Here is a 27,573-nt window from a genome sequence, read left to right as displayed (position 1 = left end):
CCTGGGGAACCCAGAGCACGGGAACTTCACTGTCTGTCTCCTGGGCTGGAGCTCGCAGCACCCTGTGGTGGCAGTCCCTTGCCACCAGGTGCCACTGCCGAAACACTCGCACCACGCCTGCTGCAGCAGAGCCAATGCTTTACAGGAGACACCAAGGCCAACTACAGAGCTGGGAGCACTGCTCCACATCCCTCAGCCGAGCCCGGAGCATGTGCTCAGCTAGCAGCATGCTGGCAGGGCCTGCCCCAAGCGCCCGTCGGCCCCCTCTCACCCCTCCTGTCCAGTCCAAAAGTCAGTTAAATAAACTCAATGCCCTCATATTTCACGCTCCCGATCTTGGTCTCGGGCAGGAGGAAGCGCCCGTCCAGCGTGAAGGCCATGATGTAGCTGGCGATCTTGCCGTTGTCCTCTTCTGATTTCAGTGCCACAATGATCTGGTCGTCCGTGTCCGGGATGAACTTGAAAGAAGAGAAGCCATGGGTGGGGACCACCTCGCCCACGCGTCCCACAGTCACGTCCCCGAAGTCCTGGGTGGAGCTCAGCAGCAGGTTGGTGCCTCGCCGCTCATCCGCCTTCTCGTTGTAGCGCTCGTGGCTGGCACGGCGCGGCAGGAAGAACCAGCGCTGCAGGGTGTCGCTCCAGGAGGCCGACTCGTGGATCAGATAACCTGCGCAGGGAGTGGCGTCTCACAGCACGGGGCAAAGAGGGCACCTGCCAGGCGGGGGCAGGACCCTTCCCCGCTCCAAAAGACACCGCAGCCCCATGCAGGCGACCGCTGCGAATGTTTCTGCCCGTGCAGCAGCCCCGCAATCCCTCCCAGAGCCAGGCAGTGGCACCCTGGCACGGCCTCCTCTGCCCGGGGGCCTGACTGCCAGGCACAGTGCCAGCTTAGCCACTCTCCAGCTGCTTGTAGCACAGACAGGGGAGAAAACTGGCCATGGCAGGCTCTGGCCCCTCCACCAGGACAGAGGGAGTTCTCTGGCCTCCAGTGTCCTTTTAAATCTCACACCAGTCCCAGTATCTATAGGGAGGGAGACCTCGGCCCCAGAGCCCACAGAGGGTGTGGGACACGGGGTGGCAGGAGGGACCCTTGCTCAGTACCTGGGGGTCGGATCCCTGCCGCGGCCCTCAGTGCGTTGTAGTTCACCACCCAGTTCTCATGGCCCACATCGCCCTTGTAGCCGATGACCTTCACCCACTCAGGGTTCTCGTTCACCACCTCCCCCGTTGTTGTGGTCCACTCCTTGCCCAGTCCCCCCACGTAGAGGTGCTCATCCTTCACCGCCAGCCACTCCGCCTTGAAGCCTGCAGTGGAGAGAACGGCATGAGCCAGGGCTTGGCCAGTACACAGACATCAGACCGGCTCTCACTCCCCCAAACGCCACACCAGATGGCCTACTGCTCTGCACAGCCTCTGCCACGCAGCCAGCCAGTCCCCAGGCAGGAATTGCCCCCGTCCCAGCCCGGCTTACGGGGTCACGGCAAAGGTGCACTCCACCCTGGTGAGCCGCAAAGAGCCAAGGGCTTCACGGCTCTGCATCTGCAGGGCAGGACAGGGGAGCTCACCTTTCCCCACTGTGCCGTCCCCGTCTGGGAGGATCACCCAGGGCACCACCTTGTTGCCCTCAATCTGGTAGACCACTCCTGTCCGGTCATCCACGGTGTACAGCTTCCCGTTGAAGACGACCAGCTCGGAGAGCTCCATGCCCCTGCCCTTCTCAGCCAGGTGGGACTGCAGCACGCTCTCGTCTTTGTCCCACTCCACTGTCACGCTGTCCCCGCTGTCTGACAGCACCAGGTAGCCCTTCTTCAGGTAACTGAACCAGGTGTGCTCCTCAGAGCCCCGGGACTGCGTGTCCAGGTCTGCGATGACTCCGATGCGGTAGCGCACGCCCTCGGGGTTTCTCTGGGGTGGGGACAGTGGGTAGGTGTCATTGTATCGGTCCCCTGCCTGCAGGCTGAGCTTCCAGTTGCGAGGATTGGGCGGGATGGGCCGTGCCGGGGAGGACCGGTGCAGGCAGAAGAGCAGCAGCACAAACCCCACGCAGGCTGACGACAGCACAATGGCCTTCCAGCGCAGTCGGAAGCGGGGGTCAGCACCCTTGGTCATGGACGCAAGGACAGGCAGACCACCCACGCTGATCCGGAGAGGGCTCATAGACTCATGGCAGGGCGGGACGGGCATCAGACTGGGGGCGAGGAGAACCTGGTGGCAAAGAGTGGAGGAAGCAGGTCAGACAGCTGGAGCCTGGCGCCGCACTGAGCTCGGGGGGCAGCAGGGCACAGCCACGAGGGAGAGGCGAGGGGTCCCATCCCCCCTCCTGCAGCAGAAGGTGCTGCTGCCAAGGGAGCTGCTTTGCTCCTGGACCCACTGTCAGCATCTTCTCACTGCCCCTCTGCACTCCCAGACCAGAACGAGCCTCAGCGCGCCGGTAGGCACGCACGACCTGCTCAGCACCTCTACCTACCCCAGGGTCCGCAGCAGCCCAGGCAGGGAGCTGAAGCGCCCTGACCTGGGGTGAGCCCCCGGGACCCCTGTCAGGGTGTCCTGCTGAGCAGCGTTCCTGCGCAGCCCCGGGGAAGAAGGTTTCCATCCAGCAGCAAGGATGACCCTTGCTGCCTCTGGAGCAGCCAGCCGGCCTGGCCCAGCTCCTGCGGCCCCCAGGAACCGGCCACGCTGGTGAGCGGTGAGCGTGATCCCAGGCCCCACGGAGACACCGGGAGACACGTGGCAGCTCCGCCCGAGCAGGATGCCAACGCCTGAGCAGGAAGCACAGCGCCCAGGTCCAAGGGACACACACCCTGACCTGCCCAGCCTTAAAGCTGCAGTCCACCGCTGCCAGGCCTGCCCATGGTCACAGTGTCTCTTCTGGGCAGGACTTGTGTGTGGGTACCTTCAGCCCATCTGGGCTATGCCCGCCTGCAGGGACAGGGTGTCAGCAGTGCCTCTCCCTGCCACCTCCCTCCGTACAGCACAGGGCATGCGACAGCTCCCCGGGCTCCTGCAGACGGGCACTCCAGGCTGCGTGGCGAGCAAGCAGCTCCCGGGGACTGGGCACTGCCCCAGTGCCACTGGCTCTCACCTCGTGCCATGCAGCATGGGGCAAGGATGCCCCGCCTGCCAGCGGCCCCCCAGCCTGGGGCAGGGCAGGGCAGAGGGGTCCCCAGCCGCAGGCCCAGGGCTGTCCCCAAAGGGCTGGTCACCGGCCGCGGTGGGGCCCCAGGCCTGGCGTTGGGCATGGGCCGTGCTCCCCGCAGGCAGCCGCGCCGCAGGGCTCTCAATGTGCCTTTCAGCAGCCCGAGGTGCGAACAGAGGCTGCATTGAGCGTGGGGGGCCGAGCCCCGGGCAGGCGGGCGTGCTCCCGGCCGCGGCTGGGACACGGGAGAGCCCGTGAGGGACGGCTGCTTGCCCCGGGGCCCCGCTACCGCGGGGGACGGACCCCGCGGGGAGGGAGCACCCCTCCGTCCTGCCGGGACCCCACAGCATCGCCCTCGGCAGAGGCCCAGGGTCCCCCACCGCGGCTGTAGGGACCCCAGCACCCCACCCTGCGCACGGTCACGGGCCCTCGGGCCCCCCCGGGCACGGCCACGGGGACCCCCCGACCCCTGGGCAGGAACCCGGGGACCCCCCGGCGCGCCCTTGGGGACCCCCGAGCCCCTTCCCCGAGCGAGTTGTCGGGAGGGCGGCGCACCGCCCGGCCTGAGCGCGGCCTTGAGGGACCCTGGGACCCCCCCGCCCCGGGGCACAGCCCCGATGCTCCCGCCCGAGCAGCGTGCTTGGGGCCCGCGGTGCTCCCACCCCAGCCCGGCGGGGACCCCCGGCCTGCAGGCCCGGCCCGACCTTACGGGCTCCACGGCGCCACCCGGGCCCCGCGCCCGCCGCCCCGGCCCCGCGCTGTCCCCACTCACCGGCGCCGCCCGAGCGCAGCCGCCCGCCTCCCCCGCCGCCGCGCGCAGCCGCCGCCGCCGCCTACAGCTCCCGGCAGGCCCCGCGCGTCGCCACGGCAGCCGGCAGCGGCCAAACCGCCGCGGCCGGAGCAGGAACTACAACTCCCGCAGACCCCGCGCGCCGCCGACCTCGCCGCGGGGGCTGCTGGGGGCTGTAGTCCCCCCCGCGACCTGCTCCGCGCCCCAACCGGGCCGGGCCCGGCGGGAAGGGCCCGGCCAGCCCCGACCGGAGCCGGACCCCCCCCGCCCCGCGCACGGCGGAGCCCAGCGACGGCGGGCCGCGGTGCGGCGGCCGAGCCGGCCTTGCGGAGTGGTGCCTCCTGTGGCCCAGCGCCGGGTGGGCCCAGCCCCGGGTGGCCGCAGCCCCGGGTGGGCCCAGCCCGGCTGCCCAACGGGCGCGACCCCGGTGCAGCCCCCGCCGCAGGCAGACCCCCATCCCGCGGCTCCGCCTGCCACGCCAGCACCGGCCCAGATGTGCCCTGTGGCCCCCCACCACTTGGGGTGCGGGGAGCGGGGACAGATCCTGCCCAGCACTGCGGGACGCGTGTGCGTGTCCGGCCGCCCGAGAAAGGCCCGTCCCCGGTCCGGGCAGGCTCCGGTGCCCCCAGGACCGGGGAAGGGCCGTTGGCTCCCCCGGTGTGGGGCAGGGTCCTGCCCCGCAGCGCAGCTGCAGCCACCGGGGTCCCGGCCCCCCGCCCCAACTCCAGCCTCTGGAGCCACTTCCCAGCACGTGCCGCCCCGGTCCCCTGACCTCGGGCCGGCCCCGGCCATGGCCGCGGGCCCAGCGCTGGCAGGCGGCGGGAGCACACATGGTTAAGGGCGGCCGCCCGCGCCGCTGGGCTCACATCTGGCAGTGGGAGGGCTGCGCCTCATCCCGCTCCTCCGCTGCCTCCTCTACTTTCCAGAAAGTGCATTTCCGCCCCGGCTGAAGGAGGAGAAGAGGCTGTCGGAGCGGGAGGCAGCTGATCCGCTGTCGGCAGGCTCTGCCCCGCACCCGGGGGGCTGGCGGGGCAGCACCGGGGCGATGCTCTAGGGAAGGAAAGGCAGCACCAGGAGGGAGCAGCCCTGCCCCGGAGGTAGGTGGGGGGCAGGTTTGGGGGGCCCCTGCAGGCCTGGGGACCAGCACCTCGTTCTGTACCCATCTGCGGGTGCCATCGGCTGCTGCCGAATCGGTGCGGACTCACCCAGGAGGTAGCTCAGCCTTGCCAGGCACATGGGTGCCCTGGGCATGTCCAGCGAGGGAGACTCGTCCCTCCCCCTCCTCCAGCCAGCCGGGTGATGAACCTGCCCTGCCTGCGAAGGGGGTAGTGGGGACCATGGGGCTGAGCCACACCGTCCTCTGAGGGCACAGCCTGACCCGCAGCAGCTCCGGGAGGACAGAGGCTGGGAGAGGGTTACTGCTGGAGCCTGCAGTGCAGGCTCGACCCTGCACAGATCCACCACGGCTCCCCCAGCCCTGCCTCAGCCGTGTGCCCAAAAAGCCAGTCGCCACAAGCACGGCAAACCCAGGGCTGGGCCACCCCCAGGCATGTCTGCAGGGGACGTGGTGGCTGCTGGGGTGCCCAGCACAACTCGCTGGTGCTGCCGGGCATCACAGGACCTGGAGGGCTGCGACCTCCCTGTCAGTCCTTGACCACAACTGCCCCACGTGGCTCCCACCCTGCTGCCCACCAGCTCTGCGCTGCTCCAGCGGTGCAAACAGCTCTGCAACCATCCCAGCTGCTGCAGCCAAAAGCAAGGGGAGCCATCCCAGCTCCAGCAGCCTGGGGAGGGCTGTATCCACCACCCTGAACAGGGAGGGCAAGGCGAGTGTGCAGGTCCTGCTGCCTACACACAGCCCCACTGCTCTGAGCCCCCTCACTCCCCCCTTCCCCGGATTTGCTTTTGTTTCATCCTGGTCTTTATCACTGCCTGGAATGTATTTCAGGATGTTTTGACTTGCAGTCCTAAGGCTTTAGCAGCCACTGAATTTAAATCTCCAAACCGCTCCTGGAGAGCATCCAACCCTGACAGGAAAAACAGCATCCCTTCAGCAGGACTGTATATGCCCGTGCATATGCAGGCACCTCCCGCCCAGCATGCCCATGGGGTGCAGGGGGAGACGTGTGCTCAGAGGCATGCTGTGCTTGCCTCTGTTTCCAGCCCTACAACAGCCTGGGAAGCATGCTGCCTTTCTCAGTGGGAATTTCCTGGTGAAGGATTTCTTCTCCCTGTGGAGCAGTTGCCTACAAAGCTGTGTTTTCCCCAGGGCTGAGCCTGCTGTGGGTCCCAGGGGTATATCTGGTTTGACAGTCCCAGAGCTGAGGGAAAGCCACTGGGCTTCCCAAAATCCCAGCAGGCTGCATGCCACGCTCACTGGCAAGTGGCTGGCACAGCTGGCGACCAAGCAGGGTGAAGCCAGCCAGGGCCAAGGCTCCCCTGGATGGTATCTGCTCACAAGCCCCTGGCCAGGCAGCTCCATTGCCTCTATTCCTGTGTTCACTTCTCGCCTGCCCACGCAGCAGAGCGTGGGCAGGCACCAGGCCAGGGCGCAGGCAGGGAGGATGCAGTGCCAGGCTGCCCACACTCGGTGCCTACAGCCCTGCCTCTCCCCGTACCCAGCAGTGCCAGCGGGACACAGGCTGAGATATGGGGCAAGAGGCAGGGGGGACACAGGCACCCAGGAAGCCCATGAGGGGACGGGCCCTTTGCAGAGGGTGTGAGCAGTGGGAAAGCCCTTTGGAGCCTTTCCCCATCCCTCCGCCCCTTCCCGGCCTCAGCAAATGTGACTCATAAGCCAGGCATCCATCCTGGCCTCGAACGCCCTCTGCACCCGCTGTGGGAGCATGCCTGCCAGGTCCAGGGTCCCTGGTCCCCACCAGCTCCAGGGACAATGGGAACAGCCTGCCTGGAGGCTGGCCCAGCCTGGCAATCACTGACTGGGGACCCCAGTGGTCAGAGAGCAGGCATCCACCAAAACAGCAGGAGTCCACACCAGACTCCTTCCCCATAGCCTGGCCCACCCCCAGGACACAGGGCTGTGCTGTGTGGTGCCCTTTGCCCCTTAGGGCAGGCGCTCCAGGATCCCAGCAGAGCCCAGGGAGCACAGCCAGGCAGCACGGGAGGAGGGGAGAAAGGCAAAGGCTGTACCCCTTTGGGGAGGCACCTGACCCAGACAGGAGTCTGGCGAGCAGCCTTCCCCATCCCTGCGCTGCAGGATGTGGGACCGGGCAGCCCACACCCACAGCCCTGTGCCCATCCAGTTGTGCCCCAGCACTGCCTCAGACCCTGCTGCAGCAGGATGCCGAGCAGCTGGGCAGTGCCGCACACATGTTTGGCCACGGCTGTCCTGGCGCCTTTGGGGCTGCAGGGTGAGGTGCTGTGTGCCCGGCCCCATGCCTTGAGCGGATACAGCTGTGATAAGGCAGGGAAGGGCAGTGGAGCTGCCTGGGTTGGGCCTTGGTGCCACTGGCTACTGCAAATATTAGCTTTGGCCCCATGCAGGATGTGGGCTCCCAGGAAGGTTTCTCCCTGTGGTGACCAGCTCCCAGCCCGCATCCATGTCTCTAGAGAAGCAGGTCTTGTCTCCTTGCAAACCCTTGGACCGAGGGGCTAGGCCCAGGGATGGGGGCCAAGGGCTACAGCTCCTGGGGCACAGGAGCCCCTTTCAGGGGGTCTGCGCAGCCTGCACTGCAGGCATCCTTGCACACCCTGGGGCGGGAGGAGGGATGCAGATCTGCTCCCCCCCCCCCCCCGGCAGGGCTGGGGTTCCCCACTACAAGCAGGGCTGCACCCTGATATTTGCCCCATGGCATCTGGAGCTGCCTGTAATTTTCCTAGGTGCTGACACCCTGAGTTGCAGCTCTTGGGCGTCCATGGGAGGCAGCTGGAGCCAGGCTGAGTAGGAGCAGCAGTGCTTGGCCCAGACCTTGGACAGGGCTGCTCTGCTCCACCCTTGGCTCCACAGGTAATCCCCCCCTTCCATGCGTGCCGGGGCTCTGGGGGCCGCATGGCCCCAGCTCCCAGCCCAGAGCCCCTGCACTGCCCCAAACACGAGTATTCCCAGGTGCCCACTGCAGCATCACTGAGGCACATGGCCCAGCTAAAAGCAGCTGTTTAGGTACACATGGTCCCTGCAGCTGCAAGAGATGTGCGTGCCCACACTGCTGGGGAAGGGCTGCTGCAAGAGCAGCTTTTTGGGGCTGGAAGCGCAGCTGTGCCCTGCCCAGGGCTGCATGGTGCACCAGGTCCTGCCCCAGGGACAGTGCAGGGCACAGCCAGGCTGGAACGGCAGGGCAGGGTGTCTCCGCAGCTCCTGGCTCTGCCAGGCCTTGCCGTCCCCCTCAGCCATCCCTGGCATCTCACAGGGCACTGCCGCAGCATGGAGGGGCTTTGGGCGCTCGGTGTCCTGCTGCTCTCCTGCCTGCTGCTGCCCTCCCCCGTGGGGAGCCAGACCAGCCCCAGCCCCGACCGGCATTTGCAGAGGGACCCCGAGGAGGCACCATCCCAGAACCACGCTGCCAGGTGAGGGGACCCCGGGGCCGGGGCATTTCACAGCAGGGGGACGGGGCAGCCCTGGTACCGCAAAGGGCCCCGGCCCCCACCTGTAGCTCCCTGTTGCGCTTTGCTTTCTGCCTTCCCCAGGGCCACGCGGGAGCAGAAGTCCAGCAGTGCCCAGGAGGGGCTGCCCCCGCGGCCCCGCTGCGTCCGCTGCTGTGAGCCGCCTGACCAGCGCTTCTCCTACGCCCAGTACCAACCCCTGCCTCAGATCAACATGACCATCTTGAAAGGTGAGGGCTGGTGGGGCCCCATGCTGTGGCACTGCCCGCAGCCAAACCCGCAGCCTGGGCACCATCAGCCTGCCCTCTCACCAGCATCCCCCCAGCACCAGCGTAAAGCTGGGCTCCCAGTGCCGGCTCTCTGGAGTGCCAGCCTTGCACAAACTGGGAGCGAGAAGCTGGGGCTGGTGCCTGTGGTCCAGCACCCTGCGCAGGCAGAGGGGTGGTGGGCAGGAGACACACCGGGGCATGAGCTGCTCCTGTTCTGGTGGCCTCTGGGCAGCAGCTTTGGAGGCAGCATCAGAGCCCAGGGAGGGGGCAGGGGGGGTGTCCCTGCTGTCTCCATCCCCTTCTGTCAGGCAAACAGGCCTCCAGGGCACTGGGTTTAGAGATGGCACCACCTCTGACAGCACAACTGTCCCTCCTGCTTCACCCAGGCGAGAAGGGGGACCGTGGCGAGCGAGGCATGCAGGGCAAGTTTGGCAAGACGGGGGTGGCCGGCAGCAGGGGCCACACGGGGCCCAAGGGACAGAAGGGCAGTGTGGGCGCCCCAGGGGAGCGCTGCAAGAGCCACTACGCTGCCTTCTCGGTGGGCCGCAAGAAACCCCTGCACAGCAACGACTACTACCAGACCCTCATCTTTGACACGGAGTTTGTCAACCTCTATGACCACTTCAACATGTTCACGGGCAAGTTTTACTGCTACGTCCCTGGGATCTACTACTTCAGCCTCAACGTGCACACCTGGAATCAGAAGGAGACATACCTGCACATCATGCGCAACGGGGTGGAGGTGGTGATCCTCTACGCCCAGGTGAGCGACCGCAGCATCATGCAGAGCCAGAGCGTCATGCTGGAGCTGCAGGAGCAGGATGAGGTCTGGGTGCGGCTCTACAAGGGTGAGCGCGAGAACGCTGTCTTCAGTGACGAGTACGACACTTACATCACCTTCAGCGGCCACCTCATCAAGTATAGTGGGGATCCCTGAGCAGCTGGTCCACCCTGCTCCTCCTCCCCTGGGGCAGGAGTCTGAGGAGCCCCTCCTGCCCTCTCACCCCAGGCATGCCACCCACCATTAAGCTGTTAGCCTTTCTACGTGCCACTACCCCCAGCAGCTGCACGAGTGTGCTAATACCCCCACTCCCAGCTCCTCAAGGCTGATCAGATGCACCTGGAGGAGTTGAAGCCATTTCCAGACTCTGCTGCATTTGTGATCCAGGCAGCAGCCACTCGCCTGGGGCAGGCAGGGAGCTCATCCCCACCTGCGCCTGCTTCAGAGCTGGGTTTGCTGGGGCACAGGCATTTGTGGCACTGGCTGTGACCTGGCACCAGCTGAATAGGTCTGTCTGCTGGTGCCCTGGTGCGAAGCAGCACAGACACATGCACTGTGTTCCTCCCTTGCCCTGCTCGCACTGTGACGTGGTCTGCAGGCTCCTTCTCCTGGAAAAGGAGAGAGGGTGCTCAGCATCCAGCAGCAAAGGCAATAAAACCACTAAGGGCCCCTCTTTCCTTCCGCAGAGCTAGGTCCCAACGGCACGGATGTTGCAGCATGGCACCGGGTACCCTCTGGGCTGACACTTCCCCCATGCACTCCCACGGGAGCAGATTGCGTCAGTTCCCCTCTACAAGTCCCCGTCACAGTTCCCCCTACCGCAGCCTCTGCTCGGTGCCGACACTGCCGAGGAGGGGCTGGCTCCCCACCGGCAGCTCTGGGTGTGGGGCCTTTAGCCTCAGCCGCTTCCTCTTAACTTAGATTATCTGCTGGCCAGGCTTTGTATTTTCATAGATGCAACAGCAGAGCGGGGTCCGGGGCAGCATGCTGCCCCCCTGCTCTCTGTACAGCTTGTGACCACATTAAACACCTCATGATTTTGAGTCCTACTCACACTTTCAATGCATCCTCTTGCTTTGTGTGTGCGGAGGCTCTGAGCAGCTCAGGGCAGGTTCTCACTCCCAGGATGCAGGGGCTCCCTGAAAGCCATGGGCTGGCACAGTGCTGCCGAGCTGGTGGCTGGAAGGGAAGAGCAGACTTTTCCTGGAGAGCCAGGGAGACCTGAGCTGGGCTCTGCAAGGCCCAGCTGCTCCCTAAAGGCCAGGGAGCTGAGTGCAGTAACAGACCCATCAGCCCACGAGCAGGGCAGGCTGGGGGTGGTGGCCAGGTTTACCAAGAGTCCAGATCATCCAGCAAGTCCACGGTGATGAGGCAGGTCTGAGGTCAAGCTGGGAAGCCAGAGGCTGGGGTCTGGATTGGTGAGTCCGTGGCTAGGCAGAGCAGGTCTGCAACTGGAGACCAGATCCCCCCCAGCACAGCAGAGAAGGGAGGGCAGGCTCAGGGCTGAGCTTAAATACAGCCCTGGCCCCACGGGGGAGTGGTGGGTGGGTGCCCAGGTGCGGCTGGTCAGGCCATCTAGGGCTGGTGGTGCCCCCAGGGACCCTGCGGGGTGGGAGGCAGCTGCCCTGCCCATGGCCGGCCCAGGGCCCCGTCCAGCCCTGCGGCGGGGGCAAAGCCCCATGGCAGCACCCAGCCCCTCGGGCGGCAGTCAGGGCTGGGACTGCTGGCGCGGCTGGCACATGGCCCAAGGGGAATGCTGCAGGCTGCAGGGCAGCCGCCAGCCCAGGTACCGGCTCTGTCCCAGTCTGCACAGCAGGGCCTCTTCTGGGACACACATCGCATCCCGCACACGTCCCATCCCGGGACACATGTCCCATCCCGGGACACATGGCCCCGGCCCAGGACACGCAGCCCATCTCAGGACACATGTCCCATCCCGGGAGACACGTCCCCATCCTGGGACATATGGCCCCATCCCAGGACACACGTCCCATCCCGGGAGACACGTCCCCATCCTGGGACATATGGCCCCATCCCAGGACACACGTCCCATCCCGGGAGACACGTCCCCATCCTGGGACATACGGCCCCATCCCAGGACACACGTCCCATCCCGGGAGACACGTCCCCATCCTGGGACATACGGCCCCATCCCAGGACACACGTCCCACCCCGGGACACACGTCCCACCCCGGGACACACGGGTCCAGGCGGCGCCAAGCGCGGCCGGGGCGGGCCGGGCGCTGGGGGCGGCGCGGGGCCGGGGCCGGGGCCGGGGCCGGGGCCGGGGCGGGCGGAGCTCCGCGGGCCGCGCCTCCGGGCGAGCCGGGCCAGGCCGGGGCCGGGGCCGGCGCCGCCGTCAGTGCGGGCAGCGGCGGCGGCGGCAGCGCCATGGCGGCGGCGCAGGAGGGGCCCGGGCGGCGCGGCAAGAGGGCCGTGGCGGAGGAGCCAGCGGAGGCGGAGGCGGAGCGGGCCGGCCGGCGGCTGCGGAGGTGGGCGGCAGGCCGCGCCGGGCCGGGATCGGGGCCGGGATCGGGGCCGGGATCGGGGCCGGGATCGCGGCCGGGATCGGGGCCGGGGCTGGGCTGGGCGCGGCGGGCGCTGGCCGCGGTGCTGGCCCGGCCCGGCCCGGCGGCGGGTGCCCTGCCCGGCCCTCACCCCACCCCCCGGGCAGCTTCCAGCCGGCGGCGGAGCCACGCGGAACCACCGTTCTGCACGACACCGTCAGCGCCCGCCCGCAGCCCCTGCCAGGTGAGGCACCGCGGGGAGGGCGCCCGCTGCGCCCCCGGGCCCCCACCGGGCCGGGGCCGGGGCCGGTGCCGGTGCCGGTGCCGGTGCCGGTGCCGAGCCGCACGGGCAGCGCTCCCCGCTGACCCCATCCCTCCTCTCCCCGCCTGCCCCAGCGAGGCACTTCGACACCAGTACGACGGAGCCCATCAGCTTCTTCTTGTCCAGCCTGGAGGAGCTGCTGTCCTGGCAGCCTGACAGCAACGACGACTTCAACATCTCCGCCGTGCCGCTGGCGAAGCGCCAGCCCCCGCTCCACAGCAAGAGGCCCCGGACGCTGGTGTGCCATGACATGCGTGGCGGGTACCTGGAGGACAGGTACGTGCTGGGCAGAGGGGAGATGTGGCAGCGGGGCTCAACATCTCAAACCTCAAGCCTCTTCTGTTTCTGCCTGATTTGTTTCCTGGCGGCTGGGCCGCAGGCGGGCAGGGATGGAGGGCCTTGGCTCTTGGTGCCGGAGCACGGTGACCTTGCTCAGGCCAGCCCTAGCTAGGTGTTTCAGTGCCACAGCTCTGCCCAGCTCTCGCGGCATGAGTCAGGGTCCTGCCCAGCCCCGCAGCTGTCTGCCAGCATCATTCCCACATTGCCCAACCCTCTTTCCTCTCTGCTGCTGCAGGTTCATCCAGGGCTCAGCCACACGCAACCCCTACGTCTTCTACCACTGGCGGTACATCGACATCTTCGTCTACTTCAGCCACCACATCGTCACCATCCCGCCTGTGTGCTGGACCAATGCAGCACACAGGAACGGCGTCCCCGTGCTGGGTGAGGGCAGGGCCGGCTGCAGGGCTGGCAGCTGCAGGACCGGCGGCTGCAGAACCGGGCCTGGGGGAACCCCAGGTGCGCGGTGGGTTTGCTGGGGTGCTGGGCCGACACTGCTCTCGCCACCTCCCCAGGCACATTCATCACGGAGTGGACGGATGGGGAGAAGCTGTGTGAGGCGTTCCTGGCCAGTGGGGAGGAAGCGTACCGTGCTGTGAGCGAGCAGCTAGCCCGCATCGCCCAGCACTACCGCTTCGACGGCTGGCTGGTCAACATGGAGAACCCGCTGAGCGTGAGTTGGCGGTCGCGCCCTGCCGGCTTCCCCACCTCCTCCCCTGCCCTCACGCTGCTCCCGCACGGGGCACCTTGCCCCCCCCCCGCCCTGTGCTGACCTGTCCCTGCTCTCTCCTGCCAGGCGGCAGCAGTGGGGAACCTGCCCCCCTTCCTGCGACACTTGACGGCGCAGGTGCACAGCGCTGTGCCGGGGGGGCTGGTGATCTGGTATGACAGCGTCCTGCAAAACGGTGTACTGAAATGGCAGAATGAGCTGAACGAGGAGAACAGGTGAGGCCAGGCCCTGCCCCACCACCTTGCCCAGGCAAAACCAGCCCTTGGTGGGAGCATGAGCCCACCCCAAACCCAGTGCTCAGGAGTGGTCAGGGCATGGCCTGCACAGCCCTTGGTGGGGTGGTCTGTGGGGACGGCTGCAGCGTCCTCCCTGCCACCCTGACCCTTGTTCCCAGGGTGTTCTTCGACACCTGCGACGGACTGTTCACCAACTACAACTGGAAGGAGGAGCACCTGGAGCGCACGCGCAGGCTGGCTGGGCCACGCCACACCGACATCTACGTCGGCGTCGATGTCTTTGCCCGCGGGGATGTGATCAGTGGTGGCTTTGACACTGACAAGGTGGGTGTGCCGGGGCCGGGCCAGAGCGGGACCCTGGGCCTCCCCCCGGCACAGGGCTCTGAGCTCCCACCGATGGCTGTGCCATGCCATGTCATGCCTGGCTGCTAACCCGGGGACGCAGCACTGAGGAGCAGGGGAACCCGGAACCGCTGGGCTGCTGGCCATGCGTGGAGAGGGAGCTGGGGGATCCCGGTGCTGCAGTCCCTGAAGAGGGAGATGCCACAGCACATCCCCATGTTGTTGTCCTGCCCCACCACGGGGCCGGTGGGACCTGGAGGAGTGGGGACAGGACAGGTGACAAGGTGACCGCCTGGCCCAGTCCGTGCTGCTCACCACTCATCTCTGCAGTCCCTGCGGCTGATCCGCCAGCATGGCCTCTCCGCAGCCATCTTCGCTCCCGGCTGGGTCTACGAGCACCTGGGGGAGGAAAACTTCCTGCACAACGAGAACAAGTGAGGGTGGCTCAGCAGGGTGGGGGCTGTGGGTGGGAGACGGGGCCGGGAGCACCCTGGGCCAGGAGGGCTGCCGGGTGGTGGGACAGGGCTGCCAGGAGACTGGCTGCCGGCCAGGACCAGGCTAGCCCAGCTCTGCCCCAGCTGAGGTGATGCCTGAAGACGTGCCGGGGCAGTGGCCATAGCAGGGATCTCCGCTCAGACACCCGCCTTTTCCTCCAGGTTCTGGGGCTTGCTGGCCGAGTACCTGCCCACGCACAGCATCTGCACGCTGCCCCTCACCACCTCCTTCAGCCTGGGCATGGGCACCAGCAGGTTCCTGGCTGGGAAGGTGGGTGTGGGGCGATGGCTCGGCTCCGGCGGCGCAGGGGTGGGCTAGGCAGGAGCGTCCCTGCTCCTGGCTCCCCGCCTGGCCCAGCTTGCCCTGTCCTGCAGGAGGAAGAGGCCGGGCCCTGGTATGACCTGAGCGCGCAGGAGATCCAGCCCCTCTACCCGGAGCGCGAGGGCAGGCTGAGCACCAGCTGCTGCCTGCAGGACGCCTGGTGCGGGGGCAGCTCCCTGAGGCTGCAGGGGACCATCCCCCCCGGCGAGGAGCATGTGGCCATCCGGTGAGTTGGGAGGGAAGCCCCCTTGCCACCTCCTCAGCGCTGGGCTGGCACCATGCTGGCACGGCACGGCCCACATGGCCTGGGCAGAGCTGTGCGGCCCCAGGGCCTCGCGGCGAGCATGCCGCAGGGCTCTCTGCCCACACTGCCCAGCAGACCTAACCTGATGCATCTTCTCTTTCTCTCCTCTCTCTCTCTCTGTCTCTCTGGGTGGATTTGGGGTCATCAGCCTTTTCTCTTTGCAGATACCAGCACCGCCCAAGCTCTTCCTGACCCTGCTCTACAAGCTGGAGGGGCCGCAGCCCGATGAGTTCACAGTTGCGCTGGAGCTCACCACCTGGGACTCGGGTACCTGCTATGAGGGCAACGTCACCTCCCTGCCCGGTGAGGACCCTGCTCCCCCCCATGCTCTCTGCAGTGAGCACCCGCTGCGGGGCACGGGACCAGCTCAGCCCCTCACCCCCCCCCCCCCCCCCCCGACCCTGCTCCCTCCCTGCAGAGCCCAACGGCCGGCACCACCCCCGCTTCCTCCCAGCGCCGCCACCCAGCCTTGCCAAGCTGCTCGCTGCCTGTGACCGCGGCTCCCACGGCTGGACCAGCCGGTGAGTGTCCTGCCGGCACCCTGTGCTGGCGGGAGGTGTGGGCACGCCGGGGCCCCCCAGCACCATGCCCTCGCTGCCCCTTCACTCTCAGGTGCTACGAGCTGGACCTGCAGGACTGCAGTCTGCGAGACCTCTCCCTGCTTGTGTCCCGCCACCAGCCCAGCCCGCAGGAGACGTCCTTCACCTGCCTCCTCGGGGAGGTCCGGGTGAGTGCCCACCGCTGCTGGCTGGGAGCCACCCGCCCCGGTGCTGCCCCACGCGGCCCTTTGCCAGGAGGGTGAGTGGGCGCCCGCAGCTCTTGGCCCCTGCCCCAACAGTCCTGTGGTTCCCTCCGTAGGTGTTGGATGCGGCCAGCATGGCGGCCTCCCCACCGCAGGTGCAGAGCCTGACGGCCTCGCAACTCTGGTGGCAGGAGGGCCCCGAGGTGGAGCAGCTCTCCCTCAGCCTCACCCTCCGCTGGGTCTTCCCGCCTGGCCGGGCCGGTTGCTTCCGTGTCCTCAGCCAGGGCGCCCGCTGCCGCTGGGGCCAGACGTCGCTGCAGCTGCTGGGGCTGGCGCATGCCTGCCTGTACCGCGCCGTGGGTCTGGTGGTGCCACGGCCAGCGGCCGGACAGTCCTGCCGGCTGGAGCTGCTGGTGGAGCCAGTGCTGCACGATGAGCTGCCTGTGGACCCCGACCGCTGGGGACGGCTGGTGCTGGTCTACTCTGAGCCGGCCAGCCGCACCAGCTGAGACGGGCATTAAAGGCGAGCGTGGTGCAGCCCGGTGTCCGTGTCTCCTCCATGTTGGTGGGTGGGCTGCAGGCGGCGGGCACGGCAGGGCCGGTGCTGGAGGGCTAAGGGGGTGAAGGCTGCATTTCATCGCCCTGGTTCAGCAGGTCCCTCTTCTCCCACCGTGGCTGGGCTCAGCCCTCGCCGTGGGGGGGTCTCTGTGTGCTGGCCAGGGCCCTGCGAGGGGCTGCCCAGGGACCCCCCCAGCTCCTGCAGCCCTCGCTGCTTGCAAGCTGCGTGCACCCAGGCTGGGGGTGCCTGCCCTGAGACCCCCCCAGCCCTGTGTCCACCTGCTTTGGGGACCAGCCCGACACAGATGTGGAGCTGCCAGCACCCGCTCTGCTGTGGTGCTCAGCCTTGAGGAGCAGCCCAGTGTGGGCAGCTGCTGCACCCGTCCCCCGCAGACCCACCTCAGCACCGCCTGGCCCTCGCTGCCCTCTCCCCAGGGCTGGCAGGCAGCAGCCATGCCCGTGCTGCCTCCCCTGAATATCTTATGTGGAGAAGGAGAGAAAATTTATAGCAGCAATTATTTTCTCACAGTCTGGTGAGCAAGCAATTAGCAGGCAGGGAGGCAGGCGAGCGCGCCACACAGTGGGGTCACCCAGCCCCAACTCCCTCCGAGTGCCGGCCCCGGTCCCACAAACAATGCTGGCTCCGGGTCAGGAAAATTAATATGTCAGCAGTTAAGCTGCTGCTTCTCCGGTGGGGGACTCACTCTGAAATGCATGATCTGACGGTTTGAAAAATGAAGGGCTTGGCACAGCCAGGGGAGGGCTCCTGCCGTGCCAGCATCCCACTCCCCTGCTATGGCAAGGCCGGGCGCCCCGGCAGGTTCCCCCCTCGCCTGCTGCAGGCTGTAGCCCCTGCCCAGCGGTGTGCCGCGACAGCCAGACCTGCCATTCCAGCCGCAGCCCCTCACCCCTGCGCCAGCACCCCAGTCAAAACCTGAGTCGCCCTGGTTGAAGAAAGAAATCTTTATTAATAATTTCAATAATAATAATAATAATCCTTGTAATAATAATAATAATAATAATAATAATAATAATAATACTGTTTATTAGAATGGTCACACCTTTGAAGCATACAGGATGGGCCAGCGCCAGCCTGCGCGCCGGCGGCCGGCGCAGGGGTTTGCTGTAAGGAAGAAGCCAGTACAGCGATGGAAGGAGCTTTGTACAGGGGCGGGGGCGCGGGGCTGGGGCGGCCGGGGCTATGTACACCAGGAATAGAAAAGGGGGAGCTTGCTGCTGGAGCGTCGGGGGCGTCTGCAGACTATAAAGTGAGGTTTGAGGAGTGGCGGAGCCACGCAGGGCGGGGGCCGGGGGGGCTGAGCGCAAGGCCGCCCCATGGGATGGGGCTGCACCTCGGGGTGTACTCCGCGGCACCCCATGCCGCCAGGCACCGGACCCGGTGCACTGGCTGCTGCAGACCGACCCTGGGGCTTGGGCCGGTCCCCGCGGGCGATGCAATGGCTGAGACCCCGCGCCAAGGGCTGGCGGGGTCCCGCTGTCTTGGGCAGGGATGGGTGGCCATGAGCGTGTCCCGCGCCGCGGAGCAGGTGGGAGTGGGAGCGAGATCGGGGCAGTCCCCGTCCCGGCTCAGCGCAGGGGGCCGTAAGCGACATTGGTCAGGGCTGCTCCCTGCAGGGTGGGAGCCCCGGGTGCGTCAGGGGATGCAGGGCAGGGGAAGGAGGGGAAAGGGATCGCAAGCGAGTTGCAAACTCCTCTTAACAAAAATTCCCTTTAAAAGGCAGAGGCTCGTCCCCCTGCAACGCCTAGCGCTTCAGCAAAGCGGCTGCGCCGCCGCCCCAGCTCCACGTGGGAGCCGAGGCCTCACACACTCGACACGCTGATGACCGGCAAGCGCCGGAGCGCCGGAGCTTGGGAAACACGAAGCTGGGTTCCCACCCCAGTGCCCAGTCCCCAGAGCCAGGGAAGGGGCGGCGTGCCGCAGCGCTCCATCGGCACCTCCAGCGCCGCCGCGCCGGGGCTGAAAGGAAGACGTGGTGACCAGGCCCTGCGCCTGGGTGGGCGAAGGCCCCTCCGGACACCCCCGCGCTCGGTGGCGTGCCGGCTCTCCCTCCCTGCCGCGGGCTGCGGGGCCGGGGCGGAGAGGGGCTCCTCTGGCGCATCTGGCCGGTCCGTGCTCGCCGCGGCGCTCCTCCGGGACTCGCTCGCTCGGTGCGTGTGTGGACAGTATGGGACTTTCACTTGGCTGTTGCCGCTTTGCTTTTTTTTTTTTTTTTTGTTGCTTTGCTTTTAATTTTTTTATTTTTGATTTTTTTTGTGTGTGTGGATTTTTTTTGCCCTTCCTGGTCCCAGAAGGAAACGGCTGCAGTTTCACTACAACAGAAACAGAGAGGCAGGTCTTTCGCTGGAGCGGCGTGCAGGGCAGCCTGGCCGAGGCGGTGGCCAGGAGGGACACGGGTGGCAGCCCGGCCCCCCGAGCCCCATACTGTGCCCCACGCCTGCGCAGCCAGCCTGCTGCACTGGAGCTCCTCTGCAGAGCAGCTCAGTCGCCCCAGAGAAGCGCTGCTGCCCGGGGGGCTGCCCCGGGGTCCTGCACCCGCGCCAGCCCGGCTCCATCCCCGAGGAGCATGCAGCAGCCCCCGCCAGCTCCTGTCTCTCCTATGGGGGCAGAGGGGCTGCTCCGGGGCTGCCGTCAGCGCCGTGCCCCCCACACCTGCGGGCAGAGCATCTCCTGCCGCGCAGGGGGACGAGCCCTCTGCACCCCCAGCAAGGGCAGTGCCTGCCGGGGGCTCAGGCCACCGTGGAGCTGCCCGGGGACCCCGCGACCCGGCTCTGGGAGCGGGGTGCCGTTGGGGCCGAGGGCCGGCCCCGCTCCCCGTGGTCCCCAGGGATGCCGGGGGCAGGAGCCACCCCGGGGTCCCGCGGCGCTGGGCAGCACCGAGGCGCAGGGCTGCGCCAGGGCAGGCGGACGGTGCAGGAGATGCGGGCGGGCGGCAGGACGGAGCGGCTTGAGGTAACCCTACGGGTGTGGGCTGCCGAGGCTCAGCGGAGCCCAGCCGCAGCCCCAGCCCCAGCCCAGCCGGGCAGGGCCCGCGGTTCCTCCAGAGGCCCGGCCTCGGCTCTGTCTGCCTGGTTTGGTTTGGTGCTAGTGAGCAGTCAGTGTTAGTGGTGGGAGGGGCTGTGTCTGTCTTGCTAGTAGGGAGTGAAGCGGCTGTACCCTCCTCGGTATAGACTAGCCTGCAACATCAAAGATGAAAAAAAAGCCAATCAGTATTCGAGAGAGAGGCAAAGCCCAGTTCTTCCCTTTTTTTTTTTTCTTTTTTTTTTTTTTCTTTCCTCTTTATGACACCAAATCGCTTGTCCTTGGGACGTGAGGGGTGGGCAGGACCGAGAGTGCCCAGCACTGCCTGGGCTCTGGGATGGCCGCGGGCGCTGTCTTGGGGTGGTGCATGGGCCAGGGGCTGCAGGGTGCCCCGAGCCCTGGTGCCTCCAGCACGGCACCGCCGTGGCCAGGCCTCCTCACGCCTGTGGTGACCGCGGAGGATACCGTCCCCGTTCCTGCTGCGGTGCTGGGCTGGTACCCGCCCTGCCCATCCCCATGGGGCGGAGGAGCTATGGCCCCCCGCTAGCAGCTGCCCGGGGCCGGTGGAGCAGAGGAGTGCTTCGCAGCCCGACCCAGGCCCCAGCCGGGGTGAGTGGGTTAAAAAAAGGAAGAAAAAGATGCTTTGGCTTTGAGATCCTGCCCACGAGTGGGATTTTTCATCTTTGATGCTGGTTGTGAAGCTAGCTAAAAGCCGTGGCGTGTGGGTGGGCTGCAGGCACTGGCGCGTACACGCGTGCTTCCTGCGTGTGGCTGCACACTGGGGATGAGAAAGGGGGTCCCTGTCCCCGGGCAGGGCCCTGGGGTGCTGCCGAGGCAGCCAGCGTGGGGGGCAGCTGGGCCCCCCGGGAAGTGGCGTGCCCGGGCAGGACTGCGCAGGGCGGCCGCTCGCCAGGCGTAATGGGGCACATGGGGTGGAGGCACAGGGTGTGGGGGGCCTCCTCTCTTGCCTGCCTGTGGACAGAGCCAGGCAGGCTGTGCTGCTCCCGCCACTGCCGCCAGCTCCCCCTCCCACAGCCCCTACGTGTGGGGCTGCCCCGCATCCCTCACCTGCCCTTGCACCCCACAGGCTCCCCAGGCTGCTGTGCCGGCCGTGCCGGGCCCCCCTCCCCGGGCTGGCTGCAGCTCGCGCCGGCAAGCAAAAAAAGGCCGCGGGGGCTGCTCTTACCATGGTGCCAATGCTGTACGTGGCGGCGGGACCGATGGTGTGGTGGTACGGGTCTGCCGCTGCATACACTCTGCCGTAACTAGAAGCAAACACAGTGGTGGGCATTAGTGACCAGGGACGGAGTCCCGTCTCCCCTCAGCAGCCCCCCCACCCCGGCTGCCGCTTCCCCCTGCTGCGCCTGGGAGTCCCTGGGACCTTCCCGCTCCTCCCTGCCTGGGCACCAGTTCCTGCCAGAAGGAGCCCAAGCGGAGCGCAGGGGCCCCGGTTTGCAGGACACCCTCATCATGCCTGGCTCCGTCCTCGTCCCGCGGGGCACAAAAGCTGGGGTGTGTCAGACTGGGTGGTGCAGGGGGTGAAATGGGGCTTCCCCCCCAGCCCCGGAGCGATACTCGTGGGACAGTGGTGCTTACCTGTCACTGTACGCTGCTGCTGCTGCTGCTGCTGCGGGCTGGGCATATCTGTAGGCGGCGTAGCCCCCCTGCAGCAGAGGAGAGACTGCTGTCAGGGAGGGGGACAGCACCCGCCGGGGGAGGCTTGGAGGGCCAGGGCAGCTGGGCACCCCCTGGGCACTGCCACAGAGCAGCGGTGGGACGCTGCGGGGAGCCGGTGCCTGTGCCACCAGGTGCACACCAGCCTCATTACCATTCCCCAGAGCTTTCACAAACATTAACCTTAAAAAATTAAATTTCCAGAGGAGAGAATGTCACCTCCCTGATCGCTTTAATGAGGTGTCACGTTAGATAAATCCTTCAGCCACCCGCCTGAAATATCGCCAATGGCTTCTTAAATATGGAGGTTAAATGCCGGTGTAAGACAGCACACCAGTGCCTGCCGAGGCCATAAATCCTGCGTGGTGCTGGCTGCATGAGGGACCTTACTGGGGGCACAGGACCCGGGTGGTGCCACCCCGCTCGCTCCAGAGGAGCCGCGCTCACATCCACGCTCACGCCTGGGCTCCGGCTGCCCTCCCCAGGGGAAGGGGCTGGCTGGGGGAAGAGTCCAACGCGGAGCCACCCGGTGCCGCTCGCCCCCCGCCCTGGCACAGGGTCCCAGGCGTGGCCCAGCCCCATGCACCGCACTTACGTAGATCTCAGCTCCGTAGAACCCGTCCTGGTAGACGACCCTGCAAATGAGGCAGACGTGTCAGAGCCTGGCCTGTGTCACCGGCCGAGAAGGATCGGGGTGAAGCTGGTGAACCGGGGGAGCTGCTTCCAGCACTGCAGCCGATGGGCGAGGAGTGGCCGTCCAGGCAGCCTTGGGGCATATCCCAGGCTGGAACTGCTGGCAGGGAGGGCAGGGGTGTGGGGATGGGTGGAGAGCACGGCCAAGGGCAGGGGATGCCACAGGGGTGGAAGAGTCCAGGACACAATCACTGCTGGGAGCAACCGAGCAGCCACAGATCGCCACGGCCATGCCTGACACCGGAGTGGCCATGTGTGCCGTGAGACCGAGTATTTCTGTTAAACCAACTGACACAGCTGGAGTAACCATCTGTGCTTTGGGGCACAGGAGGCTGGTGAGCACGTGGGTCACCCCGAGGGGCAGCAGCCTGGGGGGTTTCACAGAGCCTGATGCCAGGCAGGTGCTGGGGGAGCTGCAGCCCGTTCCCGAAGCGCGAGAACCCAGCAGTGCCGATGCTGATAGCAGCAGAATTGGAGCAACACGGCAGCAAATGGACCCCGTGCCCCGAGACAGGCAATGGCCCCCACCACCTGGGTACTCACGCGCCGTAGGTGGGGATGGGCGGCGGCGGCGGCGCAGCCCGGAAGGTGTTGTAGACAGCACGTCCTCGTCCCCGTAAGTGAGCCCCTCGGTAGGCCACGGCCGTCCCCGTGGCAGGGTACGGGAACCCCGTTACTGCAGGAGGGAGGGGACAAATGTGGGCCTTCCGCAGCAGTTCCCGACAGTGCACAGCTGGGAGCCCCGCAGCCACCGCGGGCCATCCCATGCCAGAACCTGCCTCTGTCGCCTGGGCCTGCTGTGCCGGGGACATGGCCCCATGGGGACGCTGGGGTGGGGGGACGGGGCGGGGGGAGCTGTGCACACAGGGGTGCAGGAGGGGGAGAGGGGCCAGATGCTGCTTGCTGCTCAGAGCAGCAGCGGGGTCAGACACGGCGCAGAGCCGATATTTGGGGGGACCTGCGGCGGGGTCGGACACGGCACAGAGCCCATATTTGGGGGGACCTGCGGCGGGGCCAGCCCCAACCTGACGTTACCTGCGTAGAACTCTGGGCCGTAGACTGCTCCCACCACCGGGTTCAGCTTCCAGCCTGCGGGCAGAGAGAGCTGGTGAGGCCGGGGGCACCCTCCGTGCAGCGCTCCCCCCGTCCCCTGGCTAGGCTCTAAGGGGCCACAGCTCCTGTCCCTGGGCATGGGGTGCTCAGGGAGCCTGCACCCCAACATTGGGCAGGGAGCGGCCGCTCTCGCGTCTGCCCAAGGGCGCAGTGGGCGTTTGCTGCGGGAGCTCAGCAGCAGTCTGGCATTGAGGGAGCGCGGGTGTCCGGGGACGCCCCTGCCCACCACAGCTCTGGATCTCCTCACGCTGGTCCTTACCGTTGGTGTAGGGGTTGGCAGCCTTCTTGTTTGTCATGACCCGGGCCGTGGCGTTGTTCACCTGCAGAGAGAGGGGACGGGAGCTCAGCGCCTGTGGGCAGCGGGGCTGGAGAGGCCGGTGAGGCTGCGGTCCAGGGCCCGCTTGGCCGCACTCAGCGCGCGTTGCTGCTGCTTCAGATGCTGGAGCGAAGGACGCAGGCTGCGCGAGGAGATGCGGGAGGAGTCTCTGCCTGCAGCTGCCCTGCTGTGACGCAGTCCTGCCCGCACCCCCGGCCAGCCCAGGCCTCCCGCTCCTGCCCCGGCTCCAGTGATGAGCGCCAGTCAGGCTGGCGGCCAATGCCCCGACCGCTGCAGTGCTGCGCTCAGGCCAAGCCCCGACATGCTGCCACCAGCCTTGGCCACCTCCCGTCCCCACCCCACACCTGACCCTGCCTGCAGGAAGGATGCGCTTGCGGCAGGAGCCAGAGACACTCCTGCAAGCACCTGCGAGCTCCTGCCCGGTTTTGTTGGACCATGTTCTCCAACAGGCAGTGCCCATCCATGGGGCATCGCTGTGCCTGGCCAGGCTGCCCTTCCCTGTGCTCAGCACTGCCGGAGATGTTTGCGTCCCGCTCCCTCTGCCACGTGCTGCCCTGCTTCCCACCACTTGCTGATGATCAGCAAGGTGCTGCCAATGAAGGGACAGAGCCTGATCCCTCTGCCTGGCTTGAAGAAATAAAAGCCTCGGGCTAGGCAGTGTGGCAGCTGACTGCACAGCGGGTGTGGGAGCCCTGCGCAGCATCCTTCCCTCCCGGGTGCAGCAGAGATGGGGACGGCACGTGGAGCAGAGAGCCCCTCTCCTCCCCGCAGAGCTCAGGGTGGCTGCGCAGTGGGCACGGGGGCTGCGGGCAGCTGGGGTCCGCCAGACCCCTCTGTAACTGGGCAAAACGCAGCCGGAGCCCCGGCCAGTGCCCCAGCTCTCCCCGCACGCGGGAGGTTTGTTTGAGCTCGATGCTCCTTGCGCCAAGTGACAACCTTCCCGGCAGCCGGCACACATGCTCCTGTGCCGCATTCATGGACGCATGCACGCGCTGGGTAAGCCTCCCCTGGAGCATGCGGGACCAGGGTGGGACCTGGGGCTGTCCCAAAGCGTCCCCTGCCCCAGCTCTCCCCTGCTGTAGGTCCCCGGGCAGCTCTGCCCTGCCTGCAGTCCCCAGGCAGGGCAGAGGGGACGCACACACACGCAGGCATGGCACTAGCACACTTATCTGAGCACCTCAATCTTCCGGCCCTCTACGATGGTGCCATTCAGCTTCTCCCGTGCCCGGTCGGCATCTGTGCTAGTTTCAAAAGTTACAAACCCAAAACCCTGTGAGCAGAGGAGAAAAGGAGAAAGAAAGAGACAGAGAGAGACAGAGAGAGGGTGCGGGGACAGAGAGAGAGAGGGGGTGAATCAGGAGAGCTGGCGCAGGAGATGAGGCTGCTGCAGTGCAGAGGTGGAGAGCCTGGGTCGGGGCCCCCGCTGGGTCCGGGGGTCCCGGCTGAGGCCCCAGCATCGCCCGCGAGCTGGGAGAAGAGTCCGGGAGAGGGGCACAGAAAGCAGGGAAGATACAACAGAGACATCCACACACAGAGGGACAGAGCTGCCCGTGCAGGGGGGGGCAGAGCGAGCCCTCCCCTCCCTCTGGCGCTCAGGGCACAGGGACCCGCACAGCCTCCCCAGCCAGCGCAGGGCAGCGGGACGGGGCTGCCCCGAGATGGGGTACCCCGTGCCTGGGTCCCGTGGGGCAGGAGAGAAGGGGAGAGCAGGCAGAGGAGTCCCCAGGCATCCCGACTCCACCTGGCCCCTCCCCGGGGCTTGCTGTAATGGCACCGGCCACAGGCAGCACCCACCTTGGAGCCCCGCTCATTGAAAATGATCTCCACGTCCAGGATCTTCCCAAATTGCTGCAAGCAGAGAGAGCAGAGGGGTGAGCACCCACAGAGCCCCCGGCCCTGCGCCCACACCCGGGGCTGCTGGCACAGGGATGGGCAGGGGACTGCCTCAGGGGCCAGACTGGGGGCCCTCGGTGCCATGCAGCGGAGAGCCCGAGCATGGCCCCCATCCCTCCCGAGGCATCCTCTTCCAGGACTTGCAGAGTGTCACCCAAAATCTCATTAGCCTGCACTGCTCTGAAACCTAATGAGGGCTGGGAAGGGGACAAGGGGAGGGGGACAAGAGCTCTGTGTCACTCCCCCTCCATGCGCTGGCCTTGGTCCAACAGCCCAGATGTTAACCAGGGTGCAAATCCTGCAAACCACTGCTCCCGGTCAGCAGCAGCATGGAGGCGCCCGGGCATGCTGCGGGCTGGGCTGGGCAGGATGGGCCCTCGGGACAGGACAGTGCCAGGGTCCCTGCAGTGCCACGGGGCAGTGCCCAAGCGGAGAGCAGTGGGACGTGGGTGGCTGGATGGGGCTGGACTCACCCCGAACATTTGCCGCAGGTCGGGGTCCCGGAATCGGAAGGGGATGTTGGAGACGTGTAACCTCTTGGGCTGTTGCTTGTCTGTGTTGTCTGAGGAGTGTAGCTGCTGGCTGTCTGTCTGTGCCGCCTCGTCTGTCTGCTGTGGGAAGCACCGCCGGCCATCAGCCCCCAGCCTCGCCAGCTCCACATCCCAGTGGGGGTCTGGACTTGGGGACTGTCCCCCTCCCCTGCGCTTGGCCCTGCCTGCCCCCAGGGACAGCCCGGACCCTGTGGTCCCCAAGCTCCGGACCAAGCGCACTCTCAGGAGGGGTGCATGGGGGTGTGTGTGTGTGTGTGTGTACGCGGTTCCAGTGCTCCCTGCACCACCCTGCACAGACTGGCGAGTTGGGGGGATGCTGGAGGGGATCTCTGCCTGCAGGGTGTTGGGGAAAGCCCAGCCTGGGGAAACAGCCACCCGCTGTGTCTGCACCTCCCTGCCTTGGCCAGTGCTGCCAGGGGGGCCAGGGCATCACCTGCCCCACGAGTGATGCTGGGGACCTGGGGGGCTTGAGCGCTGCGGGGACACAGGGAGCACACCCCGGGGAGGGCAAGGTCTGAGAAAGGGCAGGGTGCAACCCGCTGCAGAGAGCCAGCCAGCATCGGGTGGCCTCGCACTGGCCTGTGTCCCCGTGGTCACCCAGCAGCATGGTGCCTGGGGGCTGTGACGGTGGCACACGGGTGTGCTCAGGGCGGGGGGTGGCAGAGCCCACACGTGGGGCTGCTGCGGCCGGGCTGGGAAGTGCTCAGCTCAGCACTTTCCCCAGCGCTGCATTACAACCCCGTAATTGAAGCTATCTGGTGGGAAGGCAGCCAAGCAGGTAGATTACAAGTGATTAGAAATGACGGGGGGGCTGTGAGGGAGAGAACCGGCAGCCGCGGTGGGGGCACCCAGCCCAGCGCTCTGAGGGACCATGGCCAAGTGACCGCTGCTGGCCCAGCACCCCTCCCAGCAGCTCCGGCGCTGCCCTCGGACCCCTGCCCGCCCCCCCGGACGCCGCTCCCTTACTGGTACCGTTTGCGTCCCTGCTATGGACTGTGTGCTGGCGTCGGTGCCCGGCTGCTCGGCGTGGCTCTGTGCTGGTGTGTAGAGGGTCATGGCGTGCTCCGGTACTGTGCTTTGCCCCGAGTAGTCCTGCGTGGGGTGAGGGTGCGGCGGTGCGTACTCTGCGGGGATCCCGTTCTGGGGGGGCGGGGGGTACTGGGCCGGGGGGTAGGGCTGAGCCATCGCGTCCGGCGGAGCCGTGGCGTCCTGGTTACCCTGTCGAGACAGTGGCACCGTCCCCCTTACCCACCGACGTCCCTGGGGTGCCTGGGCTGCGACCTGCCCCGGGGAGGGGTCCTGGTCCCCCCAGCCAGCCCCAGGCCCCCCAGCCCCACCACGCCCCAGCCTTTGGTGTCCCCCCAAAACCCAGGGCTGTTTCTGTGCCGCAGCAGCTCCTGGGTTGCATTGCCCGCAGCCGAGCCCCCATCCCGCTCTGGGGGCCTGCCCGCCCAATGCGCTGGGGCGACGGCAGCAGGAAGATGAAGCCCCCCCTGTGGGGCTTAACTAGGGGAGCTTGCACATCACCCCCTCCTCAGGGAAGGAAACCAGGGCAGCCCTCAGTTTGGAGCCCAACATGGGGCAAAGCAAAGCCAGGCTGGCAGCATCGCTCCAGGTGGGGCTGCACAGCATCAGCGCCCGCCGGCAGCAAACCCTGTGTCCCGGTGGCAGTGAAGGGGAGTGGGGCTGGGGAGGCAGGGAGAGGCGGCCGGGAAGAGGATGGATGCCGATGGTCCCTTGGCAAACACCAGATACGGATCAATTAACTGCTAAATATTTGATTAGGCCCTTTGCTCTAACACAGCTGGCCTGGCCGCCCCGGTCAAACGGGGTGAGCTG

The 27,573-nt window shown here is 66.9% G+C and overlaps 4 protein-coding genes across 6 annotated transcripts; 2 read left to right on the top strand and 2 right to left on the bottom strand.

The window, feature by feature from the left end:
- Positions 1-221: 221 nt before the first annotated feature.
- On the bottom strand, positions 222-3,922 carry CANT1 (calcium activated nucleotidase 1). The gene is made up of 4 exons (XM_059828245.1): positions 3,910-3,922; positions 1,567-2,206; positions 1,102-1,305; positions 222-667 (listed from the first exon to the last, which is right to left on the bottom strand). The coding sequence occupies exons 2-4, from the start codon at positions 2,183-2,185 to the stop codon at positions 297-299; spliced, it is 1,194 nt and encodes a 397-aa protein (XP_059684228.1). The 5' UTR covers positions 2,186-2,206; positions 3,910-3,922; the 3' UTR covers positions 222-296.
- A 1,068-nt stretch (positions 3,923-4,990) lies between these two features.
- Positions 4,991-10,575, top strand: C1QTNF1 (C1q and TNF related 1). Its single transcript, XM_059828325.1, has 4 exons — positions 4,991-5,024; positions 8,295-8,451; positions 8,572-8,717; positions 9,143-10,575. Exons 2-4 carry the CDS (start codon positions 8,309-8,311, stop codon positions 9,691-9,693), a joined length of 840 nt encoding a protein of 279 aa, XP_059684308.1. The 5' UTR covers positions 4,991-5,024; positions 8,295-8,308; the 3' UTR covers positions 9,694-10,575.
- A 1,353-nt stretch (positions 10,576-11,928) lies between these two features.
- Positions 11,929-16,412, top strand: ENGASE (endo-beta-N-acetylglucosaminidase). Its single transcript, XM_059828406.1, has 14 exons — positions 11,929-12,029; positions 12,212-12,288; positions 12,441-12,642; positions 12,941-13,089; positions 13,221-13,378; positions 13,502-13,650; positions 13,830-13,995; positions 14,344-14,447; positions 14,670-14,778; positions 14,883-15,055; positions 15,282-15,447; positions 15,554-15,654; positions 15,746-15,860; positions 15,992-16,412. Exons 1-14 carry the CDS (start codon positions 11,929-11,931, stop codon positions 16,382-16,384), a joined length of 2,163 nt encoding a protein of 720 aa, XP_059684389.1. The 3' UTR covers positions 16,385-16,412.
- A 3,171-nt stretch (positions 16,413-19,583) lies between these two features.
- RBFOX3 (RNA binding fox-1 homolog 3) lies at positions 19,584-26,952 on the bottom strand. Of its 3 annotated transcripts, none has more exons than XM_059828323.1 (11): positions 26,707-26,952; positions 25,657-25,794; positions 25,085-25,138; positions 24,468-24,560; positions 23,213-23,273; positions 22,876-22,929; positions 22,384-22,516; positions 21,743-21,782; positions 21,070-21,137; positions 20,660-20,738; positions 19,584-19,628 (listed from the first exon to the last, which is right to left on the bottom strand). In XM_059828323.1, the coding sequence occupies exons 1-11, from the start codon at positions 26,917-26,919 to the stop codon at positions 19,584-19,586; spliced, it is 978 nt and encodes a 325-aa protein (XP_059684306.1). In that variant the 5' UTR covers positions 26,920-26,952. The 3 variants fall into 3 exon arrangements, with proteins under 3 accessions (XP_059684306.1, XP_059684304.1, XP_059684305.1); XM_059828321.1 differs by having other exon boundaries at positions 26,701-26,934; XM_059828322.1 differs by having other exon boundaries at positions 25,657-25,791; positions 26,701-26,919.
- Between the last annotated feature and the right edge of the window lie 621 nt (positions 26,953-27,573).

Source organism: Gavia stellata, chromosome 22, assembly GCF_030936135.1.
Source record: "Gavia stellata isolate bGavSte3 chromosome 22, bGavSte3.hap2, whole genome shotgun sequence".
In the NCBI taxonomy this organism is placed as follows: domain Eukaryota; kingdom Metazoa; phylum Chordata; class Aves; order Gaviiformes; family Gaviidae; genus Gavia; species Gavia stellata.
The sequence above is the reverse complement of the archived record's forward strand: the minus strand, read 5'-3'. Positions and strand labels throughout refer to the sequence as shown.

Coding starts and splice junctions, on each gene's coding strand:
- CANT1 (XM_059828245.1), bottom strand. CDS start 2,185: ATGCCCGTCCCGCCCTGCCATGAGTCTATGAGCCCTCTCCGGATCAGC. Junction 1,306..1,566: donor GGACGGCACAGTGGGGAAAG/GTGAGCTCCCCT, acceptor TCTCCACTGCAG/GCTTCAAGGCGGAGTGGCTG. Junction 668..1,101: donor GGCAGGGATCCGACCCCCAG/GTACTGAGCAAG, acceptor CTCCCTGCGCAG/GTTATCTGATCCACGAGTCG.
- C1QTNF1 (XM_059828325.1), top strand. CDS start 8,309: ATGGAGGGGCTTTGGGCGCTCGGTGTCCTGCTGCTCTCCTGCCTGCTG. Junction 8,452..8,571: donor TCCCAGAACCACGCTGCCAG/GTGAGGGGACCC, acceptor TGCCTTCCCCAG/GGCCACGCGGGAGCAGAAGT. Junction 8,718..9,142: donor CAACATGACCATCTTGAAAG/GTGAGGGCTGGT, acceptor TGCTTCACCCAG/GCGAGAAGGGGGACCGTGGC.
- ENGASE (XM_059828406.1), top strand. CDS start 11,929: ATGGCGGCGGCGCAGGAGGGGCCCGGGCGGCGCGGCAAGAGGGCCGTG. Junction 13,996..14,343: donor GTGGCTTTGACACTGACAAG/GTGGGTGTGCCG, acceptor TCATCTCTGCAG/TCCCTGCGGCTGATCCGCCA. Junction 15,655..15,745: donor TCCCACGGCTGGACCAGCCG/GTGAGTGTCCTG, acceptor CTTCACTCTCAG/GTGCTACGAGCTGGACCTGC.
- RBFOX3 (XM_059828321.1), bottom strand. CDS start 26,919: ATGGCTCAGCCCTACCCCCCGGCCCAGTACCCCCCGCCCCCCCAGAAC. Junction 25,139..25,656: donor ACCTGCGGCAAATGTTCGGG/GTGAGTCCAGCC, acceptor CTCTGCTTGCAG/CAATTTGGGAAGATCCTGGA. Junction 21,138..21,742: donor TCTACGGAGCTGAGATCTAC/GTAAGTGCGGTG, acceptor CCTCTGCTGCAG/GGGGGCTACGCCGCCTACAG.